This window comes from Pezoporus occidentalis, unplaced genomic scaffold (genome assembly GCF_034315485.1).
Source record: "Pezoporus occidentalis ecotype Australia unplaced genomic scaffold, CSIRO_AGI_Poc_V1 ctg339, whole genome shotgun sequence".
NCBI classification, from domain to species: Eukaryota; Metazoa; Chordata; class Aves; order Psittaciformes; family Psittacidae; genus Pezoporus; species Pezoporus occidentalis.
Genome location: NW_026915366.1, coordinates 268,134 through 293,193, shown reverse-complemented (window position 1 = coordinate 293,193; position 25,060 = coordinate 268,134). Strand labels below are relative to the sequence as shown.

Genomic DNA, 25,060 nt, shown 5'->3' with positions numbered 1-25,060 from the left:
GGAACGACCAGCATCAGCAGGCAACGATCCAATACTGCACACAGCCTATCCTGCCCTGAAAAATTGTTACAAGAGATGGAACCTGACATTATGGACCGAATGGACTCAGCAGCATTATAGAGATTGGTCCATGCACTAAGAGAGTGATAGTGTATTGAAAATGTGGGATCTGAGCATGATGTGAATGGTATGGAATAAGGGGTGGATAATGTCCTGGGTTCAGCAGTAGCAGTCATGTTTCTCCTTCGTGGTAGCTGGTACACTGCTGTGTTTTGACTTCCAGCCTGGGAACAGTGCTGGTGATACCGATGTTTTTGGTTGTTGCTAAGTGATGTTTACCCTGACCAAGGACTTTGTGAGGCTCATGCTCTGCCAGGGAGGAGGGGAAGCCGGGAGGAAGCAGAGACGGGACGCCTGACCCAGGCTAGCCAAGGAGGTATTCCATACCACAGCACGCCATGCCCGGGGTGGGGGGTAACTGGGAGTTACCCGGAAGGACACGGGCTTCCGCGTGGGTCTCGTTTCTTGGCCGGTGGTATCGTATTCTCTTCCCTTGTTATTTTCTCATATCATTGTTGTCGTTGGTAGTAGCGGTGGCGACTTGTGTTGTACATTGGTTGCTGGACTGTTCTTGTCTCAACCCGTGGGAGCTGCCCTCTTTCGATCCTCCTCCCTGTTCCTCCAGGAGCGGGGAAGGGGAGAACCCCAGTGGGGAGGTGCCCTCGATTGCTGTCAGCCCGGCACCACTCACTGGGAGTGAGTGAACAAGTTGCCTGACTGGGTTTTAAACCACGACAACTGGATAAAACAAACTGGTGATCAGACCTCAGGCTTCATCTGAGCAGTTGTGCATGACATGATGAAAAGACACCCTGAATAAGGTTAGTAGAAATGCCGTCACACCCTGCCCGTATTCAGCAACAACTTTTATTCATGGTTCAGACACAAATACACACATAGAGTATACAGAAGCCATGTTAAACATACAGAAAATGTTAGTTCCTTGCAGGAGCCAAAGACATGCTGAATAAAAAGATTACTATAGCATAACCCAGGGCAAATAAACAGGACTAGCTGGGATCCTGTCTCACCACTCTTTTTGGTTCAGTCAAAATACTTAAGCTCCCTGTATGACAGGAAGAACTTTTGTTATGCTACTTTTTATTTTATTGTGCTCAGATGTGCCTGGAAAAATGTATGTCAGACTGGCCATGCAGGTTTTCTGCAGAATGAGGGTTCAGTATTGTGAAGAGTATCCTCATAGCCAGTACCACTTCCCAATAGTAAGGGCAATAGGGAAGATTGCTTTGGACTCCACAGCTATTCACTCAGCTCATCCCCTGTTCAAAGCAGGGACAGCTGCAGCCCTGACATAACTGTGTGGAGAGGAAAGATCTCCTGCATCACATTACATCCCTATATCACGTAAGACAGAGAGAGAGAAGTATTCACTCTCCACTTCACCTGGCATCACATACTTTCTACTTGCCTCTACAGCTGGTAAAGAGACAGGAATACAAATGGGATACGCTACACCTTGCTGGTAGTGCATGAGCTTTCAGTAATGCAGTACAGCAATGGGAGTTGGAGACAGCATGGGAACTACTTAAACCAAAAACCTGGATCTGAAAAAAGACTGCATGAAACTTGGAAAAGGAACTATTAAGCAACTGTAATTCCTATACTCTAAATGCATACATATGGGTCAAGAACAGGATGGGAATTAAATGATGCAGAACCATGTACCAAAATTGAAATACCTCCCAGGAGGGGGTTTATCTCACTTAACTTTGACAAGCCAAAAAATGAGAGAGTTATACATCTAATACACCTATACTCTTTCTAGACAGCAAAGAAACAGAAGGATCTTGATAGGCACCTACGTTATTTTCCTGGCTATAAGAATATCCTATACAACTGCTTTTTTTCTTGGCTGAATTTAAGTAATTAAGTAATGTGATTCCTACCCTTATTGACTTCCCTTTGCAACCTCAGTGGTTTGAACTGTGGTACTTTCAAATGGAAATTTTTTGTGCTTAAAAACAACAAAAAAAAAAAAGCAGCAGCAAAGAAATATTATCATGTGTTTTCACTCTGGGAATAGAATGGTTTTCATAATCACAGAGGCAGTTAAATTTGCATACTACTTCCTACACACAAGGATTTTGTTTCCATCTGCATGTACCCCAAATTCTGCTGTGTAAAGAAAGTCCTTCTCAATCCTTTCTTTATATGCATCTTCAAAACTCTTATTTCATAGGTTTCTCTCTATTCATACAGAAATGTCACTGCACTGCAATACAGATAATCACTTAAATATACATAAATATACATAAAGGCATAAAACAAAAGGTTTATAAATTGTGACATATGCAATTAAAAAAGATGTCAAAGGCATAAATATGATCTGGATTAATAACCCAGTTCTGAAGAAAAATTTTAAGTTTCTAGCATGCTCCAACGACAGTGCTGGAAAAACTCATAAAAAACATAAATAATGTTCAAAGTGGAAAAACTGCATCTTAACTTGATCTCCTACCTGCTTATGAGCTGCTTATCTATGTATTTATTTTTATTTTAAATTTTATTTTAAGTAGCACCATTAAAAGATACTGAGGAAAAAAAAAACAACAAAACCAACCTTGAGAAATATAAGAAATAAGTCTTTATAATGGAAATGAACTGGCAGCATTACTTTTAGGTGCGTCTACTGATTATGACTTCATTAATGTTCAGTGTTATGTTTCAAAGAAAACAATTATGATCCATGAGAAAAGCTGCATATACTTAATAGTTGACTATCTGAATGGTGTGAAACAGAGAGAGAAGTATAAATTATTCTAAAGAACTTTCCCCTAAAAAAACATCTCGAGCACAGCATTGCTACTTCAGCCTGCAAAGAAGCCTCTAGTTGAACAAATTAAGAACAGGAGCAGTGAGAAACACACACAGATCAACTTATTTCCTGTCTTTCTTGTTTCATCTTGGCAGCTTCACTGCCAGCTTCTCTTCCCTTTCTCCCCTCAGTTTCTTCAGCTCTACCTCCTTCTGCAAGAAAAGAGGTGTATGAAGAAATAAATGTGTGAGTGCTGATTCATCTCTATTTATTTCTGTCAAAGGTAAATGTGAAGAGCTTTGAGTGCATTGAGAAGTTTGGGAATTGAATCACAAAGGAAGATGGTAGGGAAGTTTCACGCTGGTAGAAAAGCGTGTGAAAAACAAGAATATGAATAGAGGAATGAATATTTTGGGGTAAGGAAAAAAAGTGATCCATACTGCTTTTAAAGCTGATTATTACTCGGAGATTTTCCAAACTAAATGTACAGGGCATATATCAGTAAGCAGATACCCTTACATCTTTCTCCATGTTACAGTATTCCCTGTGCTCCTCTGTATTCTGAGAACTAACTCTCTCTAGGTGAGTACCAGTATTTTTATTTCTCATCTACCAAGTAACACTTTCTAGATATGCTAACATCCTGGGGTAGCTTCCTTATGCAGTGATGCATTTGCACATCTTCACTGTTGAAAGATGACTCCTCCTTTACACTTGGTCCCCAGAGAACTTGTCTTTAAATGGAAGTTAGATGTTTCAGTACTTCAAAAGAGTAGTCTGACATTAGCAGAAGTGTCACATTGTGGCAGAGCTATTTTTGTACTGTCTACATTAGGAGTGTCTTGGCATCAGCAGGAAGTCTGACAAAGAGCTGCAAGTTGCTAAACAAGACTGTAGTATGGTAAAATAAAGTATATTAGGTAAAGTGATATGTGAAAGACAGAGTGCACCGTAAGAAAACAATCTGTATCAGGAGCTCTTTAAGAACTAAAAGTCTAAAAGAAATTCAAAATAGTATGCAAAACATGCAAAAGAAAGCATGTATGCAAGAGTAGCATGAATAGGCACAGATGAAATACGAATAGAGAAGATGCAGCAAGAATTGTTAAAGTCAAGAAACAAATATCAGCACAAACAAAATCTAAAAATATCTGGATGTTTAAAGTGAACAGTTGCAAGTATTGCTTACATAGTAATAGGTCAGGTAAAAATGCCAACATTTTTTCTGCCAACAGTATCAGCAAGAAGTTCCATTGTGGCCACATATCTAGCAATTAGTTTATACATAGAGATGATGGCATAGGACAGGATAGGAAATTAACAGTTTAAATATTTGGAGAAGCAATTGAACTTAGAGTCAGCAAGGACTCATGAAAATAACCCTGAAGTAGATAAGGGATTATCTGAAATAATCTCTAAACCAGTAGTGATTATCTTCAGTTGCTCCTGGAGAATGGAGGAGATACGCTACAGAAGTGTAGAAGTGCAAAAAGAGGAAAAAACTCTGAGAACTACAGATCCATTTCCTAACATCAATTTCAGAAGTATGATAAGAAAATAATCATTTTGTGAAATGGTAGTAGTAAGGTAATAAAAGTAATTCAAAATGGGTTTTTAAGAAATCTTAACCAGAGGCCTTGCTCAAAGCACTGTGGATTTCAAACTGTATGTGTCTTCTAACGGCCAAGAGGCAGGAAGTCTTCTTCAGGCACCTTTTGCTGTACACTTCAGTTGCATTCCAGCCTCAAACTCCTGGTCTTAAATAATGGTTTGCAGTGAAACGGATTCTCACTGACTGTTGCATCTCCTGTTATGATGATCAGTAATTAAAATACACAGGCTGCACACCTGACAAAATCCGTAAAGGTCTAAGTACAAGCAAAACATTCACTTACTGCTATCAGAAGACTCTATCAGAACATATCATGTTCTGTATAGTTTACTCTCTTCATCACCAAGAACACAAAATGGGAATTTATTATCCTAGCTGTTGTTTCTTAGACCCTTACCCAGAACACCCACTTATATGAACACGAAGTGGACTACTTTATTTATAGAGTTCACTATTGCAATAGATAATGGAGAAGACCAATGCAAGTACTCAATATGTAATAAAATATTGCTGCAGACTGGTCACAACACAGTCACTATGTCAGACACTATGTTAGAACATATGCTACTGCATATAGTGAATTCGAAAAAAAAAGACTAGAACTCTATGAGTAATAAAACCTGCTTGCATTTATAGCCACTTTTTATTGACTTATTCACCTATATCCTTGGAGTGGCTTTTATTGAGTAGATTTCTTCAAAAGGCAAAAGAATCTGGCTTAGTAACTATGAACTGGAATCACTCTAAAAATATTACCGTACACTTCTTTTTGCTATTCACATGTAAGGAATTATGAAATTCCATGAATAATTTATATTACTTTCTTAGTAATGTAAATGAAGTAATGTAAAATCAAATAGTAATACCCTGTAAATTATAAAAATAACTAAATAGAGAACAGCAAACATCTATAAAGAAGGCATCATAAGCAAAAATCATCAATTCTGTCAAAGACATCGCTTAATCAATTGAATACTTAAAAAGGATTAACCTAATAAATGAACTATTATGATTCTAGGAAATGTGATTCCAAATAACTTTTGAAGACTAGAAAAATAAATTTAATTTATAATCTGTTTCTACCAAATATCTATGTTGAAATCCAGTACAAATTCTACACAATATAATTTGAAGATCTAAGGAAAAATTAACCCGAGTATAAAGTATAAATTAAAGACATTACTAAATCATAATTTATAAAAAAAGTTGCAGCCTGAACACATTGAAAGAAAAAAAGATTAAGAAGCTGCACAGGCAATTCTTCCAGGAACAGCTGTGCTCTTATACTTTTGCCATCAATTTCTACCATTCAAATACACGGAAATACATTTTCAATATTGTACATTCTCAAGAATCAATATAATTTCATGTTTCATTCCAGAATCTTGAATAGTTTTCATTTGTTTTTTTCCTGGAATAGTAATGTGCTGCCCAACTAATAATTTTATGTTTCTCCAAGGTTTGTTTAATACTTCTGCTTGCATTAGCAAGCACTACTTATGAATTTACAGGAATAACTTAAAGCAGTGTAAGCACCTTTGTACTTCTAGGAAGAAAGATGGAATAAGACAGCCTTAAGTAAATCGACTCCTAGTCAACTTATAGAGGTAAAAGTACTGTCTCCCAATAAACCTCTGTAAGTCTTGGTTTACTAGCCACAGGATTTCCACATGCCTACTTCAAAATCAACAAAATTAATTTCAAGCACATTTTAATTAAAAATATGTAAAAATTAGGTATTTGGTCACATGTACACATCTGTGAAATGACCAGAAAGGATAAATATTTTGCATTAAAAAAACCTTTAAAATAATAAATGCAATCTGATTTTCTACCATTCTCTTTTCTATAATAACACTGCAAGTCTTGAAAATGTCACGATACTTTTGATTGACCACACAACCTCTCCCTGCTCTTTCTTCTCCTTTTCCTCCACATAGATGCGTTTTATATATTGCAACTTAAATGTGAATTATTTTCTACCCTTGGAAAACTAGAAATATCTTACAATAGCACAGACAAAAAAATATGTAGGAAGTAACATACATTTTGAAGTGTCAAATCACTGATGTTAGTTGACATTGCTCTCAGCCAGTCAGCACTCTCCTGGGCTGTATAAAACTGAAGTATCCCAGTACTAACTCCATCGAGTGCCAGCACTTCAAATGCATTTGATCTGCAGTAAGAAGAAATATATCTGTAAAGGAAAATACATCAGTTTTCTGAAACTGCCCAATATTTCTCAGTGTTCAAGTGATTTTACACCTTTTGAAAAGTTTTGAGTCTTAGCTTTACAAATCAAAAGAAAGGCAACAAATAGAAGAATAATAATGGGCAGCACCAGGAGCAACACATACAATAAGTACTTTCTATGTACCACCATATATGTGCTGATCACTTACTTCCCTGGAGTGTATATATTATGCTCATAATTACTGAACTTATGATAGTGCATTCAGGAAGTATGCATTACATCTTTTTGAACAAACATATATTATTTTAAACCAAAATTATTATTTTCCTCATTGCATTTTAGTTTCACTTACTAGTAATGTATTAAGTTGCAAGGACTGACTTCCCTAGCTTTAATTCCTTGAATTCCTACACTTTTCTACATAACATTTTAAACAGTATTTCTTTTAAGTTCTTTTATGACACAGAAATTTGGAAAATAATGTACTTAAAAGTTTCTTTAAATAACTTTGGAATGTAGGGCCTTTTCTCAAAACAGCACTGATGTGCTAACATGCAATTGCCATTTAATGTGGTTTTTACTCATCTTTTAAGTGTTTATATAGTTATATAGTTATATATACTTTTAAGTGTATATAGTTTATTCTGCAAATGCTAATGCTTTCCTTACTATCTGCAGTAAGTCAGGCACAATGTATCTAACTCTGAAATCCCATATTTAGATGCTGATGGGATATGCATGATGATTTATTTTTTTTTTCAACAGGAACAACAAAAGTTTAAGTAGCAGTATGGAAGCCTAAATTTAAAACGTGACATGCAATAGTTTCAGCAACTAAACTTTGGCAACCTACATAGGTCATTTAAGTGCTCATGAATGACATGAGAATTAGATTTTAGTCATACACTATTGTGAAAGACAATTATAATTTTCTGAATGATTGTGCAAATGTTTGTTTTGTATATAAATCTGGAGAATATCACTGCTACCTTCTACATTCAAAAATTAGGTATTTATACCTAAATGCTGTATTGCTTTCTTTTTGGTACTAACCTAGAAGGAAGCAAAATACTGAATGAAGATAACTGCTCTATGAAGCTGCTGGGTTTTCCTGGGATTCTCTGATCTGAGGTAAAGTCTTCTGCTTAATTTATGATACATGTCAATATAAACATTCAAAATAACACACAGAGGTTAATAGGCAGTTGTTCATTCATGTATTACTGAAAAAGTTAGTAATCTAACATTTGTCGCTTGTAGGGAATTTGATGATGAACCTGAATACTGAACCCTATACACTTGCTAAAAATGTAATGTAAAATACTTATCACACACAATATTTACAAGACAAAGTATTCTAATAGATATGCTTAAGTATTAAAAGAATCAGAAAGGGGTACACCTGCTGTTCCCAAATCAACATTCTTGGCCTGAACTTTTTAAATGTATACCACAGATTCCTTTGTTTTCTTTTCACAACTGAATTATCAAGGTAACTACTAAAACTCGATGGTGATGGCACAATTCTGTGTCACTTTCATTTCAGTAAAACTGTTTCACCTCTTCAGAAAGAAAGAAAAGGTCAAAACAAATCCTTTTATTGTCTGCAAGTAAACCGAGTGAAATAATCACCTCTCAAGCACACTGTTCCTTTTACCTAAGGCTGTGACAAAGATCCCAATAGTGCTGTAATGGATTGACTTACAGTATGATCTTTTCAACATCTCACTGAGACAGTGAAGATCTGTCCTCCCCTATGCATTGACACACAGCGGAGAATGGAAACAGACTTAATTTGGTGCTGTGAAGAGAAGCCATTCACAATACCTAACTTGGACATCAAATTCAAGTATCAAAGCTAAAATGCCAGAGCCCTTACATGAACAGAGAAGACAATCCAGAGCACTTAACAGAGCCAAGAAATGCTCTCCCCTGAATCCACAGGGTGCCTAGATACTAATTCAGCTTCACTTCATAAAGGCATGCAGTGTGAATGCCTTATCCAAGTGGCACAAAGTTACACAAGAGGCTGATGAGAGATCACAGAAGGGAACTCCCCAGCTAGCAACTAATGCAACCAACACAGGCAATCAAGATTAAAAAGTAAGAAGTTTTATTATAAAAAATAACCAATTTTTATCATTTGAAGCATGGTTCTGGTAATAGTGAATATTGCACTAAAACCCCTGTTGTCCTTTACCTTAAAATATAGTGATCAGTTGTAAAAAACAATTAATAAGTCTCAAACAAACACATCTGGGATCTGAACTCTTACTGACAGGATATTTGCATAGAATCTAATCAGGTGTGAAGGATCCTGCAAGTCCTCAGGACCAGCCTCCTCACTAACTGCTTCAAAATACACATCTTTTTTCCACTGGAGATGAAACTGGACACAGTATTTTAGATGCAGGTATTTCAGATGTGGCCTCAGGAATTCGAAGTAGAGGAGAATAATCACTTCCCTTGCCCTGATGACTACAGTGTAGCTAATGCATCCTCAAGTGTAGGTCTTCACCAGTGAAAGTGCATACAGCTGACTCATGCTCAACGTGGTGTCCTCCAAGATCCCCAAGCTTTTCCTGCAGTATTTTCACTTTGGTTTATTTTGAATTAAACTTAGAGTAATGATGTAAGATAACTGAAGTAACACAGGCATTATGCTTCTACAGGTATTTTTTTAACTGATGTGGCAGTAGAAGCGGCTGTATTCCATTAGATTTGTAAGAACTTGTGCAGAAGAAAGTGATAGTGGGAGGCAGAACAGTTAGCATTCATGAAACCTCTTATTCTGTTCCCTTTGAAGTCACAAATAGTTACACTGGCACACTGAGGAAAAAGAACAAGGTTAATATCACCAGCTGAAACATAAGAGAGTAGAATGCAGGTGTGAGGTATTTCACTTTGCTGCAGACAGAAAATATCTGAGGAATTCCAGTCTTAGCATGCTTTATTTGTATGGAAGAGGCAGAAGTTTTGCATGGAAACAGGAACAACCTGAATGACTGAAACTATATGCAGTATCAGTGTATTATTGTTGTCGCTTGAGTGCAGAATGTGCACTAGGACCAGTGATGAGCTGGAGAATGAAGTGTATATATAATTATTAATTTCCTTTTTATAATTCCAGCACAATTATGAGTTGATAATAATTCAAGTGAGATGGATTTCACCCCACTCGAGCATATAAAGTGCTGTTGCCTAAGTATATGGATGACAGGCAGCAGACAAAAGCACAAATATGGCAAATTTAAATTCAACATTAGATTTTTGTTTTGTTTTTTACCCAGGAGGTGATCAAATACTAGCACAGCTTGCCCAGAGCAGCTGTGGAATCTCCATCCTGGGAAGTGTTCAGAAATTGACAAGAGATGGCCCTGAGCAATTTGCTTTCACAAGACATGCTTTGAGCAAGGTGCTGGACCAGCTGACTTCCAGGATCCCTTCCAGTCTGAATTATTTGATTATTTTATAGTGAGTTATGCTAAACTCAGGAACTATTTTGTTTTACCATAAGCAAGAGCATAAGACAGCTGAACTGGATAATTCTCTGGAGATGCTTATTTCCTTCCATTTACTCCAAAGTGAGGCTGGGGATTTAGCACATTGATAGGTTAATGACTATTAGGGGTCTACAGTCGGGGGGATGAATCTCATCCATTAAACTCCAATCCCACAAGAATTTTGTGAATGGTCCCACAGCATTTAGGTAGAATGTAATTTTGCCTTCAGTTATTGACACGCAGATGTCCTTTTAGATTCGGAGTATAAAAGTCACTTGTTAATTCTACTCAGGAACTGTAAGAAAATACTAGTAAATATAAATTATCAAATTAAATATGATTAGTTTCACCATCTTATTGAATGAATTGGCATATAATTATTATCAAAGTTAAAAACTCTTCAGCTGTATTTTTAAAAAGTCTTAATGCAAGTATTTACAATTTATTTTAATCACTAGGATACTAAACATGTATGTGCTTTTCTATTTGCTCCTTAAGCACAATAGAAGTATGTGAGAGAGGTTACCATCTTAAAAAACAAATCTCTCAACTGTATTTTACAGTAACACTTGTAAAAACTTGATTTAATGATGTGATCAGAGCTGATTTGATATGTCAATGGCTTGTCTCCACTATAATACCTAAGTGTCTCATTAGTTTTTTTATATACTTGAAATGGCTAACAAGACCTATATCTGGATAATAATTATTTGACTGCCTGCCACTGTAATGCCAGTTTAGATTTGTGTTCAAGTTCAAGCTTTATAAGTCTTTTGGCATGAGGAATGTCTATAGCTCATGACAATAGATCTCTGTCATTACTACAGAGAGATCATCAGTGTCATTATGTTCTATGCAAAAGATTACTTCTTCAAGATGTTCAGTTCTCCACACGATCTAAATATTGAATTTATACTGCCTATAAACATTCAGATATGTTTGTTAGGGAAAAAGAGATGGCCATGTGTTTACACTTAGTAATGTAGAGGGTTTCTTTGAAATCTAATCTTTAATTTTTGACATGCTTTCAGGCTGCAAGTACACTGTATGCAAAAATATGTCTGATTTCTGGCCAAAATATTTTACATCACTTCTTACACAAGGAACAGGTACTAATGCAGCTCTAGTCTCTAAAAATCAATATTTGGTGCTAATCTTTTATTATGTGTGCCATAGCTCCGTTTTAGCTTCTTTTTCCTGCTTACACCTTGATTTATCTCTGATTTAGTGGCTTATTCTAGCCAAGGGTAAGTGGCTAGAACTGAGACAAGATCTGCACAATGCCTGGTCAGGCTTGGGACAACTTTCTGCTTACAGTCTGTTGAGCAGATCATACTCTGTAGCCTGAATTCACCTGATCCCTTGCAACTGATTTCCAGAATGTCTTGCTGCTTGAGCAGAATTGTGACAAACACATTGGAAACATTTTAATGATGCTTTTAAAGAAAAACACACATAGCAGTCTTCAGGCAGTCCTTAAAAACTGTACCTAGCAAAAATGCTTTAAAAAATCCACCAACTTCGTGGCTTATTCTTTTCACATATCACCTGAACAATGTAGAAAAATTAAATTATTCTGTGCCTTAGATTCCTGAAGACATAATAAAATGCTTGCTGGAGTGCTCCAAAGGTCAACAAATTCAGAGCAAACATTACAGTATAGGCTCTCATACAGGCAGATGCCAAGCTAGTTTTAGTACTTTATAACTGTAGTCAAAAAATCAATAGGCATGGTAGAAATCACAAAATGTATCAAATATATCAATATTTATTACATGAAATATATCAATTTTATTACATGGCTATCAGGTCTAAAAGCCATTGAAAATGAATGTCACTTTCCAACTGTATGCAAAATGAAAAAAAAAAGTTAGAATTCCTTAAGTGCCAAAGGAAACCCCAGTTGCTGAATCCTAAAATACTATAGCTAAAAATAAGAATGGCAAGAGACAGTACAAAACCTTTTGAGAGAAGAGACAATTTCCAATATAAAATTTTGTTTTAATTTGAATAATCAGAGTTGTACATAGATCCTATATGGGGCTTTAGTAGTGTTTGTATAATGATTTTAATGCTTCTTACTTCTGGAAACACTTCTGCTACATTCTAAAATATGTATTCCTCCTTTATAAGTTTGCAAGGCAGTGGTTTTTTCAGAGTTATTCTCTGCCTAACTCTGTACCCAGTCTTTGCCTTTCTCTGCTGCCATCTACCAATGGGCTTCACCAGGCTCCCAAAAAAACCTATTTCATAGGTTTGGCTTTTTTTTGTTTGTTTTTTTTTTGTGGTAACAATCCCTAATGTCACCCCCACACTTTGTACTATTATGTTGCATCTCATCTCCAATAGCTCCACTCTTTCATGACATATTGTGCTTTTCTCCTGTACTGATGACGCTGATTCTGTCACCACTAACTCTAATTAGTGTACTGTTCTCTGCATCATCAGTCAAATAGCCCTTAAGGCACAATATTAATAATATCCCTCCAAATCTATACTTTCCTTTTCATCTTACCTTTCATCAGGCATTAATCTTTGCCACTGTTTCCACCATAATAGTTTGATTGTGAGAGCTTTCAGGTACATACTTGTTCTTATCCTCATGTTCAATATAATTGTTAATGAAAACTGTCAGCAAATACTCATTCAGGTTTTGAAACTCAAGAGAGATTTTAATTCCTATACCTTTCTCAAGATGGTTTATTCCATTTCTTACTTTCCAATTTATTTATCTAATTAAAGGCATTTCGTTAACTCATTGGAAAGTCAAAATGGAAAACAGAATCCTTCAGAAAGATTCTCTTAAGAAACCAGTGCAACAATTAACCCTCCCCTCCTCCCCCCCCCCAAAAAAAAAAAAAATTATAAAAATTAACAAATCACACAATATTCTGTAGTAATTGCAATGGCCAGAATACCATGAGAGAGACAGTAACACCTACATCTAATTAAGCTGTTTTGTAATTGGGATCATAGCCACATGGGCTTATAGCTACTGGGCCTGAATTACTTTCACACCACTCATTTCTTCAATTTAACTTCCATCTTCCAAATAAGCATTTTTTTTTCAGTCTCTAAACTAAAAATGTTTAAGAGGTTATAGCTATTGTACCTTCACTTGAAGCTCCTGTCAATACAGAAAATAAAAGTTATTATGTAGTACTGTCAAGGACAAAAAACACTTACCTACACATTTTCCAAATAAGGATTTAGACATTCCATAGGAAAAATGGAAGATTATAAATGAGCGAAATATGTTCTCCACCTTCTGTAAGACTACCTATCTTCACTTTTCTATCTTAAAAATAAAAACACCCCGAACTATATCGTGAAGTATAAATTCCTTTTGGTGAGAAAGACTTACTGATCTCATTATTTCTGTTAAACTTCTATCACATTTAATGATGGACTCTATCCTCAACAGTTAAAAAATGTTTCCATTACAACCTAGCAATTTAGAGTATCCACAGGAACAGTCCTCCCCGTGTATATCTTACTTCTTACAGAGAAAAATTAAGTTGATAATTTGGTGAGAAGTGTAGAATGATAGAAGTAATGATGCATTATTATAAAGGCAAATGAATAAAAAAGTTGATAAATTAATAAATAAAGACTAATCATTATATATATATTCAGATAGACTCCAATGGTGTCAACAACATGAAACGCACTAATTAAAGTTGATTTCAGTAGTTAATACAATATTTCTCTTCCATTGAGGAGACAAATGACACATACTGCAATTTTTATCTTTCCTTTAAAATATTCTGGGGATTATTTTTGCTCTTTTTGTGATACAAATACATTTCACAGTCCCACACTGCAGTATTTTCATTCATTCCTCTATTTATAAGGAAGGAAAAAAAAAAATCTATCCAATTCCCTCTTTTTTCTGTCAACATGGGCTGACAGAATCTAAAATATATGAAAAATATAGCCTTCTCTCATTAAGTCACCAGTCATAAAACTTCCTGGGAAAAATAAAAGTCAAGTGAAATGAAAAGTAAATGGTAACTCCCTTCTCTTATAATGAAAAAAAGAGTAACAATCCAACAGATTCAAGTTGTCCTTGCCATCTCATAAGAGCTAGAAGTATGCCCCTTTTTTGCCAAAGTTACTGGAAAACTGGAATGTAAAATGCAAAGTTTAACCACTGAAGAAATAATATAGCCTAATCTGATTAAATTAGGCTAGAACTGCTGAGGTGAGTAGCTCGAGAGAGGGCGCCTTCAACACCAGAGCGGGGGAGAAGCTCAGCGTCCAGGAACCTCAACTCAGAGCGACAAGAGCCACCGAGGGAGCCTCAAGTCCTCGACAGGACCTGCCCAGAGCCGGCAGCTCAGCTGACGAGAGCGAGCAGCTGACTCACACGGGGCGGAGCCAGGTAGGAGCGGCACCAGCCATGAGTGGGTAAAAACCTGCCCCAGGGAGCGCGAGCGATCAGGGGTGCGGCGAGGGAGTTTGAGCGGGCGAGAGGGACGGTGAGCGTTTGCTTTATGACCAGGGTCTGGTCTGGGAGCTCTGCTCTGGCTGCCCCGGCGGTGGCCAGCGAAGGCACCCAAACAGACCCGGTGAGAGGGGAAGGTGCAGAGCTTGGAGTGTAGAGAGAGTGCCTGCACTGGTCTGGTGAGGGGAGGGTGCACAATGGGCAGGGCTGCACTCGGTGCTCCCTGGTGGAGGTCCTCCTGCAGCAGGGGCTGAGCTGCGGGACGCTGTCAATAGGCTGCGAAATGTCAGAGAAGCTGAGAGGGAGCAGGAATGCTTGCTCCTGGCCCAAACTGTGCAGGGGCCTCAAGCGTCCCCTGTAGTTCATGAAGGAAAGAAGGAGGCCGTTAACCTGGGAAGATGGGAAACAGTAACAAAAAAAAAAAACAAAAACAAAAACAGAGCAACCCAACAAAAAAAAGGAGGAAGAGGACAATTAAAAGCAAGAGGTTTCCTCCTAAATCTGTTGTCCCCACCCAGAACGGCTTTGCTGCCCTGCAGGATTTTAATGAGGAAACACACTCGCACCATGAACAGCCAGTGGATGCACTGCTAGAGAAGATCACTACTGGTGCTGCCAGGAAAAAGCGGTGGGTCATAGTAGCAGGGGACTCTACTTTGAAAGGAACAGAAGCATTCATCTGTCAGCCTGACCCGGTCTCAGGGGAGGTGTGTTGCCTACCAGGAGCACAGATCAGGGATGTTGCAGAGAGGCTGCCTGCTCTAGTAAGTCCCACTGACTATTACCCACTTCTATTGATTCATGTGGGTGCCAATGATATTGACAGCAGTAACCTGGGAATCTTTAAGAAGGACTGCAGAGCCCTGGGAGAGGTGATTAGGGGCTCTAGAGCTCAGATTTTCTTTTTGTCAATTCTCCACAATACAGGGGAGGACCTAAAAAAAGCCAGGTGGACTGGCTAGGTTAATAAATGGTTGGAAGGGTGGTGCCATAGTCAGGGGTTTGGGTATTTAAAACATGGGACACAATTTAGGAGCCCAGGTCTACCGGGGGCTGGTGGAGCTAGTCTTTTGGTAGAAGGCTTACCAGGCCGATCAAGAAAACTTTGAAATAGAGGTGTTGGGGGACGGATAGGCATCATTCCATCCCAGCACTCCCACTCAGTTGCCAGTACCTATACTAAATGCTCAGAGGAATATAGATATTCTAGCCGCTCCAGCCAATGTGCTGGCTTCATTTGGAGCTCAGCTCAGATCCCTGTCTACAAATGCCTGTACCATGGGGAACAAACAAGAGGAATTAGGGGTGTGTGCACATCTACAGGGGTATGATATAATAGGCTTCACAGAAACACAGTGGGATGGCACCTATGACTGGAGTGTTGGAATGGAAGGTTACAGGCTCTTTAGAAAAGACAGGCCCGGCAGATGGGGAGGAGGAGTTGCTATTTATATTAGGGATAGTTTGGAGGTTATGGAACTCTGTCTGGGGACAGGTGAGCAGTCAACAGAGAGTTTGTGGGCCAGGGTTAAAGGGAGAACAGCGATGGGAGACATTACTGTGGGGATCTGTTACAGACTGCCTGACCAAGAAGACTCTGGATGAAGTGGTCTATAGACAGATAGGAACAGCCTCACACTCACAGGCCCTTGTTCACATGGAGGACTTGAACCACCCTGATATCTGCTGGAGGGATGGTACAGCTCTGCACAAGCAATCCAGGAGGTTTCTCAGTTGTGCGCAAGACGGCTTCCTTTTGCAAGTAATAGAGGAGCTGACAAGGAGAGGTGCCATGCTTGTGCTCACCAACAGGGGAGGGCTAGTTGGAAATGTGACGCTCCAGAGCAGCTTTGGTTGTAGCAGTCATGAGATGGTTGAGTTTGAGATCCTCAGGACACTGAGAAGCATGTGCAGGAAGCTCACTGCCCTGGACTTCAAGAGAGAGCAGACTTTGGCCTCTTTGGGAACCTGCTTAGTAAAGTTCCATAGGATATAGCCGTAGAGGGCAGTGTGGGCCCAAGACTGTTCAAGGATCACCTACTACAAGCTCAGGAGTGTTGCGTCTCGATGAGAAGGAAGTGCAGCAGGAGGGCCAGGAGACCTCCTTGGATGGATAAGGAGCTGCTGAGGGAACTTCGAAGGAAAAAAAAGGCTTATAAAAGGTGGAAGCAAGGACAGGCAGCCTGGGAAGAATACAGGGATGTTGTTCATGAAGCTAGTGACCACGTTAGGAAATTAAAAGCATTAAACTTGGCTAGGGATGTGAAAGGTAACAGGAAGGGATTCTGTAGTTACATTGCAAATAAAAGACAGACTAGGGACAACCTGGGCTGTCTCTGGAAGCTGTCAGGAGAAATGGCTGCCCTGGATTTGGAGAAGGCTGAGGTTCTTAATGACTTTTTTGCCTCAGTCTTCACTGGCAAATGCTCTGACCACACCACCGAAGTCTTGGAAGGCAGATGCAGGGACTGTGAGAATGAAGACCTTAGGCCCACTGTAGAATACCTGGTTCAAGACCATCTTAAGAGCCTGAACGTGCACAGGTCCATGGAACCTAATGAAATCTGTCTGCGGGTCCTGAAGGAACTGGCAAATGAAGTTGCTAAGTCACTGTCCATCATATTTGAAAAATCATAGCAGGCAGATGAAGTTCCCGACAACTGAAAAAAGGGAAATATAACCCCCATTTTCAAGAAGGGGAAAATGGATGACCCAGGGAACTACACAGCAGTCAGTCTCCCCTCTGTGCCTGGCAAAATCTTGGAGCAAATTCTCCTGGAAGGCATGCAAAGGCACATGAAAAACAACAAGGTGCTTGGTGACAGCCAGCATGGCTTCACTAAGGGGAGCCTTCACTAAGGGAGGCCTTCTATGATTGGCTACAGAACTGATGGACAGGGGTAGAGCAGTTGATGTCATCTACCTGGACCTCTGCAAAGCGTTTGACACTGTCCCGCATGCCATCCTTGTCTCTAAATTGGAGAGACATCATTTTGATGGATGGACCACTCGGTGGATAAAGAACTGGCTGGATGGCCGCACACAAAGAGTTGTGGTCAATGGCTCAATGTCCGGCTGGAGACCAGTAAGGAGTGGTGTCCCTCAGGGATCAGTGTTGGGACCGGTCTTGTTCAACATCTTTGTTGGTGACATGGACAGTGGGATTGAGTGCGCCCTCAGCAAATTTACCAATGACACCAAGCTGTGTGGTTCGGTTGATATGCTGGAGGGAAGGAATGCCATCCAGAGGGACCTCGACACGCTTGTGAGGTGGGCTGATGCCAACCTTATGAAGTTTAACCATGACAAGTGCAAGGTCATGCACCTGGGTCGGAGCAATCCCAGGCACAGCTACAGGTTGGGCAGAGAAGAGATTCAGAGCAGTCCTGCAGAGAAGACCTTGGGGGTGTTGGTTGATGAGAAAATGAACATGAGCCATCAGTGTATACTCGCAGCCCAGAAAGCCAAACCCTATCCTGGGGTGCATCAAGAGGAGCATGACCAGCAGGTTGAAGGAGGTAATCCTGCCCCCTTAATTCTGCTCTCGTGAGACCTCACTTGGAGTATTGTGTGCAGTTCTGGTGTCCTCAACATAAAAAGGCTCTTTCACGGATACCCCCTTCTCATAGTGAAAGAGCTTGTGTGCCCTTGTGAGATTGAGAGGTATGCTGGTGGTGGCACAGGCCTCCGTTAGGGTCTCCCATGTCAGGCAGGTCTCAACTGAAGGGGCAGACAAATTTTGTCCATGGGCAGGATGGACTCACTAGCCTTTGGGCAACCGTCCTAGGAGAAGGACAACTCTAACTTCAAACCTGGGCAGATGGAGCTCGTTTAGCCTTGTAAGGCCATCCATCTAAGAGAAGGATACTCTAACCAAACCTATGACCTGAGGACTTTGCTGTCGCTGTCCAACCTCACTAGGCCCTGGGAGATAAACCTCAGGTGCAAAGGTTGGGGCCAGTTCCATGCATGCTGTGACTCACCTAAAAAAATCCACTGAGCAGGCTGGAAGGGTTTACTCACACTTGTAGTAAGTGTGGGTAAAACCATTCACAAATTTTTGTTTGCAAAGTGAAGCCATCAATCAATCAACATAAAAAGGATATGGAACTGTTGGAACAAGTCCAGAGGAGGGCCACAAGGATGATCAGGGGAGTGGAGCACCTCCCATATGAAGACAGGCTGAGAAAGTTGGGGCTGTTCAGCCTGGAGAAGAGAAGGCTGTGTGGAGACCTCATGGTGTCTTTCAGATACCTTCCAGTATCTGAGGGGGCCCTAAAATGATGCTGGGGAGGGACTCTTCCTTAGGGACTGTAGTGATAGGACAAGGGGTAACGGGTTAAAACTTAAACAGGGGAAGTTTAGATTGGCTATAAGGAGGAAGTTCTTTACTGTATGGGTGGTGAGGCACTAGAATGGGTTGTCCAGGGAAGTTGTGAATGCTCCATCCCTGGCGGTGTTCAAGGCCAGGTTGGACAGAGTCTTGGGTGACATGGTTTAGTGGGAGGTGTCCCTACCCATGGCAGGATGGGGTTGGAACCAGATGATCTTAAGGTCCTTTCTTAGTATTCTATGATTCTATAAACTGAACTAGATTTGATGTAAACCATACTAAGTATACTGCAGTCTAACAGACAACTCTAGATGTATAATATGTTTCTAACTGAAAAATGGTCAAAAATATTCAGCAAATGATGATGATGCTAAAATGCCACATTGTAATACTCTCTGTATTTTTAAAATAGAGCCAGCAAAAAGATGTCCTTCAGTAATATATCAGACTGTTCAACCTTAAGATAGATGGTCGTGAAAGTTTGAGCTTATTTACACCACCAGAAAATTAATGCTGAAAATATGAAATAATCTTGAATATGATGGAGAAAAAAAGTAAATGAGATCAGGGGGGCCATCCAGACTGGCTGACAGCAGTTTAGCACATCAGAACAGCAAGAGCAGTTGAACTCTCAGATGCTCTACACAGAATATACAATACTATGTATTAAAAAAGAAATATCATTCTGTGATTGATTTTGTTAATGAAAGTATGCTAAGTCTGCTGTAGTCAACTACAAGAATCTCAAAGGTGAAAAAGCTATCTTTCTATCAGGGAAAAGAAGGATGGAAGAAAGCCAAGTGTGCATTACCTGTGAGTGGACAGACAGCAAAATAATCATACAGGCTTCACTTTCCTTTCACAAGCCATAACATTTTGCATAGATACAAGCCAATGTCAAAAGCCAGAGGGATGTAGATAATTTTTATAGAAAGAATGATACAGAACCCTCTGAATTTAATTCAGGTAGGGAACAGGGACAAGATCTTTCATACAGTTCATCTAGCTGAAGAAAAGGCACACAACTGTGTATGTGACACTCTAGAAGATAGTTCCAATACTTCAACAACATTAAAAAGTAACCTGGCTGTTCTAGTGCCAGTGCATCTTCTTGTGACCAACTGAGGTAAGTCAGAGAGTAAGATACAATGAAGCATTGAAACAAAACAAAGTTATGACAAAGAACATGAGGGAGATAAAAAACTACAAGGATGACACATAGACTCATGGACTCATTTAATACTTAAAAAGCAGCCACACTGTCTACAATGTATGCAAATAGGCTTTAAGTGAATATTCAGAGAATAGCAACATTAGCATATTGGTCAGCAGGATCCATGATACATTCAGGGGAATTGTCATGGACTCATTAAATTTAATTTAGGCTGATGGCTGAAATGTGAAAGGGAACAGAGATGTGTAGATATGGTTGAAAGGAGGATTGTTATCTAGACTGATGTCATCATTTATACTTGTAATAGCTTATAGGTTTTATTTTGTGGAAAACAGACACTTGATTTTAGAGAGCAATTACTGAAGACAAATGTTGGAACTTATGTTTATATGAACATTGGGAAATGTAAAAGAAAGGATACAAGTGGGATAATAGTAAAAATATGTACATGCATTTCAGAGAAGGAGAGAATAGGGTAAGAGCAGTCTGGTATCCCTTAGGCAAAATAAACAGCTTTAGTAAGAACATGGGAAACACCTCATCCACAGTTAGTCTCAAGGCGGTATTCCTTTAATGCTCATGTAGATGTGCTTGTTGGTTTACCAAAATAAACAAGAAGTATTTAGTAGCACTAAAGTATCATGGGATAGTGATAGGCTTTATGGAACAATTTCATCTTCCTTTAGACTGTTTATGACAAAAAGGAAAAAAACCCAACACCAGTAATAAAGGAGTGCTGTGTATATTAAATATACATGGGGAAGCAAGACACATCACAAAAGAGCACTTCTCTCCAAGACTGAAACTGAAAGCATTAAAATCCCCAGTCCTCACAAGAAAAAAATATATCTGTGATGGGTTGACCCTGGGCCAGCAGCTAACCATCCACACTGCCCCTCACATCCCTACACCTCTCCAGTGGGACAGCAGAGACAATAAGAAAAACAAGTAAATTTGTGGGTTGAAATAAAAGTACTTCAGTAAGCAAAGTGAAGAGGAGAAAAAAGCCCAAACCAGACAAACCCACAACAAAACAAGTGATGCAAAGGCAACCAATCACCATCTCTCACAAGCAGAATGATGCCCAGTCAGTCTCCAAGCAATGGCTAGCTCACTCGTAGCCCCTCTTCTCAGTTTTTCTTCCTGAGCATGATGTTACAAGGCATAGAATATCCGTTTGGTCAGTTTGGGCCAGTGGCTCAGCTTCTGCCCCCTCCCAGCTTCTTGCTCAGCCCAGCCTACTCCTTGAGTGGAAGCAGAGCAGGAAAAGCAGAAAGTCTTGATATTTCAAAAGCACTGCTCAGCAACAACCAAAATACTGGTATGATATTAATATTGTTTAGTCAGAACCCAAAATACAGCACCATATGGGCTGCTATGAATAAAACTAAATCCGTCTCAGCCAGACACAGTGTGATACCAGGTGTTTTACTTCCAAGAATTCTCAAAAAGCACATGCTATTTTTGGAAACTGGAATCCCTTGGGGTTGCTCCATCTAATGTGTACAGTGCACAGAATAGGAGTGAAACTGCTTCAAACTATCAAGGTGATAACTGAACTCAGAGATTTAAATTTCTATCTTCCTCCTAGTATCCTTTAAGAGCAGTGATAAGTTGATGATGAGCTGATGTCTAAATGTGGATGCAGAGATTTGTTCTCTTAATTCCAGAAGAAATTCTGAGCCTTGGATGATTGGAGGCCTGTGATAGACTGTAAAGGGTCAGACCACATGAATTAGTCTGTTGAAGTAGGAAGGAAGTGGTGGAGAAAGTGATGAGAGACTAAATAAAATGGAATTAAGAGTTCAGACTGCAGAAGAGGCTAAAACTTTTCTGGACAATTTATTATTATTCACCTGTGATGCTTTAACACAAAGTTTAGGAGAGGAGCTGCCAAATGATTTGGGAGACTAATTTCTCCAAGTTAAAGCAGTGTAACTGTCCTACTACAAAATTTTTTTTTAGGTAATTTTCAGGAAACAGGTAACAAATCTGACATAGGTCAAGAAAGGTATACACATGAATTTCTGCTACCTCCTGGTAGCATATAACCTATATAGGTGATGCCTAAATACAGCTTCCAGTTCTCGCATTAAAAAGAATTAGAAGCAAAAAACATAGAGCAACCCATAAAGAAAATGGACAATATTAACAGTGAATAAACTTTGATCCTCATATATACGGAGAACTATGGACTACTTGGGCCACAACTACTGGTAGATTGGAAGTACTCCTACCATAACAGAATATTTTGCAGAAAAAAGCTGATGCATGCTGTGATGTGTTAAACCTTTCTCAAGCACATTATTTATTGAAGCTTTATTAAACTTCACTTTTGCTTTCATGTTTCCTGAAGTTCAGGAAAATCACCTCTGCCATCCTATTCCAAGGCTACTTTATGAACCATTATATAGGTCTAGATCTCTGAGCAGCAAAAAGATTCTACAATTAAAAATACAATATTTTGTACCATGCAGTTTGCCAAAAACTCTTGTCAATATGGATTTCTATATGACAGTGATATACAGCATAGTCATGATGATTGTGTAAAAATTATCATTTGTAAAGAAAAAGAAGAATTAATTGACAATATTAGAAATTGGGAATAGAAGTATTCTATTAAAAGTTATGGAATGAAATGTAGTAGCTTAAAAATTAATTCAGTTAACACCAAGCTTAATCTCTGTACTAGCTCCTGATGCTAGCTGAATTCCCAAAATACAACAGATTGTAGAAACATACTTGTAGAGCTAAGTATATTGTCCTCTTTTACTGTATCTTTGGTAGCCACCATGCATCCCATTAATCTCAAGAGAAGATGGACTGCATACTTTTTAATAAGATGACATTCATATCTCCACACAAAGAATTCTTACAGAGCTAATACTCTCCAGCAAAATATTAGATACAGTTAGCTAACTCAGTGTTTCCCTTTTTGGATTACAAACCTTAATTTATCTGTTCCAGCTTTGTACCTTGAGATTCGAGCCATTGACAGAGGAACTGATAAGGTGTCTAGCCAGCGCTTCTCATATTTTGGTTCATTAGCTATGGGTGAAGAAGGTGATGATGGAGCCTGTGCAAAATAAATGAGAATCAGTAAGTGCAATTTATCAGATGACATAGCGAAAAAAAACACTAATATGCATCTCTAGCTCTGCCTGTCTCCGAAGTGAGTAATCATGGCAATAAAATTATTCAAGAATCTCAGAATTTAGTAGAGAATTAAAAGGAAGCATTCATGTAGAAAGGAATGCTACCTATATTGATATTATACTTGTGACTTAATTTCATTATTGCCTTAATATTAAATATATGCATATTTTTAATACTTATAATTGACAATAAAAAGGAAATAGTTTTTAGTCATAAGCATCCTTAATTTTGTCTAAATGTAACATAAAATGCATTTTTGGTTTAAATTAATTTGGTCTTTGCAACTTTTCTACATCATCAGAGAAAAAGACACGAATAATATCCTAATGTAAAGACTACATTAGAGAATATTGGTTTCTTATTTGTGCATTGTGACTTTTATCCATAATGTTATTTAATAGTAGATTTCTGTGTTATCTCTATCCATATACAGACTGATGAATTTTGAAATATCATCTATCTTTGAAGTTTTCCTTCAAATGCTTCTATTAGAAAGGAAAGATTGTAGATACTGTCTAAGCAGTAAAGGCTGCCCAAATCTCAGAATAGTGAAAATATAAAATTTTACAATCATCTACTCATTTCATGTAACTATGGCATAGAAAAGAAAACTTTAAAGCAGATGTCTGCAAATGCAAATTAAGTTAGGGGAATTAGCCTGGATATATAGCTATTGATGAATAGCCTAAACCAGAGCTTATCTACAAACTGTTCAGCCTGCTCATATATGTAGCATTCTTTTGTATTGCAACTAAATAGTGCATAAAAGCACAAAGAATGAAACATTATAAAAGGAAATATTTATGAAATATTACAAGTTGCCATAAAGTTGCACTAAAACATTCAGGAAACTGCAGAGATAGGTATCTTAATCGATATAAACTTGCAGATCATGTAGTTTGTTCCTTGTGAAATAATATCCAGAGGTTTCCATCACTGTATCCATGACTGGAAATAAAGAACTATGCCCAATTTGTCAAAAAAGATTGTTAACTATTTGTTTTCACAGGCAAAAATTAGAAAATGCTGGAAACCACTGCTTAGTGTACCACCTGAGATTTATGAGCATGATTACGAGCTTAAAAAAATGCTTATTAAACAACAGAATAAACGGGGAGTTTCTTACAGAAAGCATAAAAATCATAAATTGAAAAGTATTGGCATTTATATCTCCTCATTAACATGACAGCTGAGCATTTCACTTTAATAAAGCTAGTAATACTATTTACAGAGAGGCAGCCGAGAAGGATTCACAGCCATAGATAGTTAGGTCAAAGTTTGGCATTTGTGCTGTCTCTGAATCAAAATTATTTGTCCCATATTGTACAGAGCACTTTCTGTTAGAGAAGGGAGTTGAAAGTCAGTTATTTTATACAAGCACTGAGTAGTACTTACAAAAGCAAATAAACCACGGAATGACCTCTGTTATGCCCAGGTGTTTAAAATGCCATTTAACTTACTTAAAATAAAGAACATGCTGGGAATGGTTCTATTTCTATTTCTTTTTCTTGTTCATAAGGATTTAGGGTTCATTTCCCCCTCCCCCTCCGCCTAAATCTCCTTCTTACAGTCAGCAAGGGCTGAACTTTCTATTTACTTCGTTAAATAAATAATAGTGAGTTTCACATTCTAACAGGATGACCGAGAACTGGTGATCGAGGGACACTTTCCAGCTAAATGAAAAATTTGTAATGAAATTGGCAGTGTTGGTAACACTAAAGAATCTTTTAGACTGCCATCTGTTTGGGGAAAGGAATTTAATTTAGAGTATTTGCAATCCCTAGAACAATCCAGCTTTCATTTCA

The 25,060-nt window shown here is 38.5% G+C and overlaps 1 protein-coding gene across 1 annotated transcript in view; it reads right to left on the bottom strand.

Annotated features, from left to right (window-relative positions):
- Nucleotides 1-6,494: 6,494 nt before the first annotated feature.
- LOC134169171 (gamma-2-syntrophin-like) overlaps nucleotides 6,495-25,060 on the bottom strand; it is a gene marked incomplete at its 3' end in the record, with an annotated part of 159,902 nt that continues 141,336 nt past the window's right edge. Inside the window, exons 9-10 of the mRNA XM_062629460.1 lie at nucleotides 23,048-23,175; nucleotides 6,495-6,624 (exon numbers count right to left, since the gene is read on the bottom strand). Of these exons, the coding sequence (XP_062485444.1) occupies nucleotides 6,495-6,624; nucleotides 23,048-23,175 (258 nt within the window). The remainder of the gene's footprint in view (nucleotides 6,625-23,047; nucleotides 23,176-25,060) is intronic.